The sequence below is a fragment of the Thecamonas trahens genome (assembly GCF_000142905.1).
Source record: "Thecamonas trahens ATCC 50062 unplaced genomic scaffold supercont1.16, whole genome shotgun sequence".
Taxonomy (NCBI): domain Eukaryota; order Apusomonadida; family Apusomonadidae; genus Thecamonas; species Thecamonas trahens.
The window spans coordinates 356,574-360,913 of NW_013657664.1; the positions used below are offsets into that span (position 1 = coordinate 356,574).

Here is a 4,340-nt window from a genome sequence, read left to right on the forward strand (position 1 = left end):
CAAAATCCCCCCCCCCCCCTCCCACCTGCGCACTCACTCCATTTGCCCCGATGTGTGGTTCGGGTCACATAGGCTGCAAGCCAAGTCGGCTCCAAGCTGGCGGTGTACGAAGGCCTGCTAGACGTACTGCTAGATGACGAGATGCAGCTTGTGGAGGCGATTGTGTCGCAGATGGACATTTGCGACGCCGACAAGCTGGCCAAGATCTTTGTGCACTGCTTCGAGTCGCGGGACATGACGCTCCAGCTGCTGGAGCGGTCTGTGACGCGGGAGATCGAAAAGACCGAGTACGCACAGGTTTTGTTCCGCGGCAACTCGCTGGCGTCCAAGATGATGACGGTGTACTCGCGGCTTGTGGGAACGCAGTACCTGCGGTCGACGCTGTGGCCGGTGATGTCTGCCGTTGTGGAGAGCGAAACGTCATTCGAGGTGGACCCTAACCGTGCGCGTGATGGCGAAGACCTGACAGACAACTTGGGCAAGGTGCGGCATCATGTGGAGGCATTTCTTGCGGCGATTTTGGACTCGATCGACTCGTGCCCGACGCCTCTGCGCAAGCTGTGTGCGGCGTTGATGGCGAGCGTGGATACCAAGTTCCCGGAATCACACTTTAAGGTTGTGGGCGGGTACTTTTTCCTCCGCTACCTCTGCCCGGCGGTTGTGTCGCCGCCGGCGTACTCGCTGATGGACTCGTTCCCCAAGAAGACAGCGCATCGTGGGCTGGTGCTCATTGCCAAGTCGCTACAGAACCTGGCGAATAACGTGCCGTTCTCTGCCAACAAGGAGCGGTACTTGCTGGACATGAACGACTTTATCGAGGCCAACGTGGAGCGGCTCAACGAGTTTTTTGAGGCGCTGGCGACGGTCGACGACGAGGTCGAGCTCCCTCCGCCGGCGGACATTGACGCGGCCAAGGCGCTGCAGGTCCGTGTTGATCTGCAGCGGTACCTCTCGGCTAACTACGACAACATTGTGGCTGCGCTGGAGAGTGGATGCGGGGCTGATGCGGCCGTGGTGGCTCAGTTTGCCGATGTGATGCAGACGCTGCAGCAGACGGTGGCAGCGGAGCAGAGCAAGGCGGCCAAGGCCAAGGGCGAGTCTGCGACGGAGCTTGACGGCGGTGGTGGCGACGACGAGGGCGGGAGCAGTGGCAACGACGGCCTTGTTCTCAACATGGAGCTGGAGTGGACAGAGAAGCCGCGCGATGCGGTGGCAATCACGCGCGACCTACTGTCGCGGCTGAAGAACATGGCCGAGTCTGCAGTCAATGATCTGGTGCTCTCGTCGCAGTCTCAGATGACGCTGGCGATGCTTGGGTCGGCGTCGGACACGTCGATGGACACGCCTGCGGCAATGATCGACATGCTCGGTGCGATTCCGTCGGCATCGCCGGGGCGGCTGGCAGACATGCGCGACCCGTACGAGTGGTCCAAGATTGCCAACTCGATCGACTTTTCCGAGTTTATGGTCGACACGGCCGAGCTGCAAAAGGTTGACCTTGCTGCGCTCGGCAGCCGGGCGGCGACGATTGCGTTCTGGATCAACGTCTACAACATGCTCGTTCTGCACACGCGGCTGTTGGTGGGCAAGATGCCGACGTCTGTCTTTGCGCGCAAATCGTTCTTCTCCAACTACAAGTACAACCTGGGCGGCCACCTGTTCTCGCTCGATGACATCTACCACGGCGTGCTCCGCGGCAACCCGCGGTTCCAGATCAAGCGGCGTGACGAGCGGGTCGAGTACGTCATCTCGGCGTACGACCCGAGGGTTCACTTTGGCGTCTCGCAGCTCAACGCGTCGTCGCCGGTCATCCGCATCATGACGGCCGAGACCGTCTTCCGCAAGCTCCTCTGGGCAGCCATCACATACTGCAATCGTGAGGTCTCGGTCTCGGCCGAGAAGCGCGGTGTGACGCTTCCCAAGCTCTTCTCACTCTACGCCACCGACTTTGGCCCGTTCAAGACCGACGTTTGGTCGGTGCTCGGCCTCTGGCTCAACGAGGACGTCAAAGACGTGCTCTCGTCGTTCCTCAAGACCGGCAAGTACAAGATCTCGTACAAGGACATGGACTACGGGCCCAAAGTGCCCGTCTTCGAGACAGACTCGGGCGCCGAGGCCTTTGCGGTCTTCTCGGCGCGGAAGGACGCCGAGAAGGCCGCGTCCGAGTCGGCGGCGCCCGGATCGTCAGCGCCGGCTGCCGCCAAAGCCATCGAGGTTACCGCGTCGACCGACGACGGCTCCGACGAAATCGAGTCGGTGGTGGTGGACCTCGACGAGCTTTTTGTGGTCAATGTGGAGGAGGAGTGGAACGATGAGGTCCGGCCGGCCGTCGCCGTCTCCATTGACCTCGTCACTCACCTCGGGCGCCTAGTCAAGACCTTTATGTACGGGTGGACGTCGGTGGCCGGCTCGCGCCAGTTCCGCGACTTTGTCCTTGTCGCTGGCGAGCTGCAGAAGGTCTCGCTGGCGCCGCTCTCGGCTAACGAGCGCAAGTGCTTCTTTATCAACATCTACAACACGCTTGTCACCCACCTGTACATCATGTGCGGGCCGCCGACCTCAATCTTCTCGCGCAAGTCGTTCTTCAAGAAGTTCAAGTACAACATCGGCGGCTACTCGTACACGCTCAACGACATCTACCACGGCATTCTCCGCTGCAACCGCAAGAAGATGTTCAAAAAGTCAGACCCGCGCCTCGCATATTCGATCCCACCCGGCGACTTTGATCCCCGCATCCACTTTGCCTGCTCTAACCTCACCGAGTCGGCCGGCCCCGTCCGCGTCTACCACCCGGCTACCATCGACGTCGAGCTTGACGCCCAAGTCGCCGCCTCTATCAAGCGCGTCATCGAAATCAAGCCGGCTAAGAACAAGATCTACCTGCCCAAGATCATCGACATGAATCTTTCCGACTTTGTCAAGAAGAAGGACATGGTCTACGATTTCTTCAAGTCCTATCTCGACGCCGACGATCAGGCCGCCATCGAGGCCTTTCCCAACACCTCCAAGAAGCTGCGCGTCTGGTACCGCGACTGGCAGTGGGCGCCCGACCCGCAGTTTCTGTGCTGAGCAAATGAAGCAAGAGAGCACAAGCAAACGCAGTCTATCTAGTCCGTGCGCTGGCACCTGGCATCAGAGCTCGAGTACCTCGGTCTCGTCGCGGGTGGTGGTGAGGAGCGGGATGACGGCCTCGACGTCGGCGTAAAAGGCCGGGGTGATGGTCGGGTTGGCTGCCTCGAGGGCAGCGCACTCGGCGGTCGCCGAGGTAATGCGGCGGATGACACGCGAAGTGCCAAAGGCGTGGAAGAGGCGAGTGTCGTTGACGGCAACAACGACGCCGTCGACACGGATAAACTGGCGGAGGAGGCAGAAGAAGGCCGAGGGCATGACCCGCAGCTTGGCAACAAGGGTCGACGAGCCGTGGTCAGCCAGCTCGTCCTCAAAGAACATGACCTCGTCAAAGAAGAGGATAGGCTCGCGCTTGCGGAGCAGGTCGTAGTCGATCGACTTGGCCGGCGGGACCGGCGCCGGGACGGCGACAAAGACGCCCGGCCCGTCGCCGTCGCCGGGCGTGATGTTGTCGGCGGCGTCATTTTCAGGCACAGGCTGGACCTTGACCTCGACAGGCTTGACCTGCGGCGCGCCCGGAAAAACACCAGCGCCGGGGAGGTTGGCAGCGTCTCGCTCCCGGTCACAGGCACCTTCAGCTCCTTGGACGGTTCGACAAGCATGCCGGTGGTCCCGCCGTACGCCGTGTTGTACGTCCAATCAAAGGCATCGACCGAGTCCTGCGCCTTTTCGGTCGACGCGGTCTGCATCCACGTCGCCGACGCCGCCACCATCGGCGGCTGCGCCTGGTTGTCGACCATGGCGAGGGCATCAAAGGCCTTGAACGTCACAATGGCGCCCGAGGAGTGGACAAACTGGACCCTCGCACCGCCAAAGACCATCTCGGGTAGCTCCGGTAGACCGAGCGCCTCACGCCATGCCTCGCCTTCATCCGACGTGAGGATCGATGACTTGACCGTCCGGATCTTCCATCCGTCTTTCATCCCCCCGATTCGATGGCGTGTGTGAGTGAGGGAGTGGGGGAGGGGAGGGGAGGGGAGCGTACTGATGTCAATGCCCTGGACCTGGAGCACGGTCGAGGCCTCCGGGGGCTGGACAGGCAGGGAGGTGCGTGCAGCCATGGTGAGTGGGGTGAGGTGGGTGGGTGGGTGGGTGGGGTGAGGGTCACAGTGGTGGAGGAAGAGTGGGGAGGGTGGAAAGGGTTCTGGTAGGGGGCTTTATTTTTTTTTTTTTAGGGGTTGGGGGGGGGGGGGGGTATTTGCTTTTTTTTT

The 4,340-nt window shown here is 61.4% G+C and overlaps 2 protein-coding genes across 2 annotated transcripts in view; one reads left to right on the forward strand and one right to left on the reverse strand.

Moving 5' to 3' along the window:
* The window catches only part of AMSG_04035 (uncharacterized protein), a 3,818-nt gene extending 598 nt beyond the window's left edge, over window positions 1-3,220 (forward strand). Inside the window, exon 2 of the mRNA XM_013903830.1 lies at window positions 73-3,220. Within this exon, the coding sequence (XP_013759284.1) occupies window positions 73-3,069 (2,997 nt within the window). The 3' untranslated portion in view covers window positions 3,070-3,220. The remainder of the gene's footprint in view (window positions 1-72) is intronic.
* AMSG_04036 (TIP41 protein) lies at window positions 2,707-4,190 on the reverse strand (the record flags this gene model as incomplete). Its single annotated transcript, XM_013903831.1, has 3 exons — window positions 2,707-3,633; window positions 3,702-4,045; window positions 4,115-4,190. The coding sequence occupies 3 exons, from the start codon at window positions 4,188-4,190 to the stop codon at window positions 3,133-3,135; spliced, it is 921 nt and encodes a 306-aa protein (XP_013759285.1). The 3' UTR covers window positions 2,707-3,132.
* Window positions 4,191-4,340: the final 150 nt, after the last annotated feature.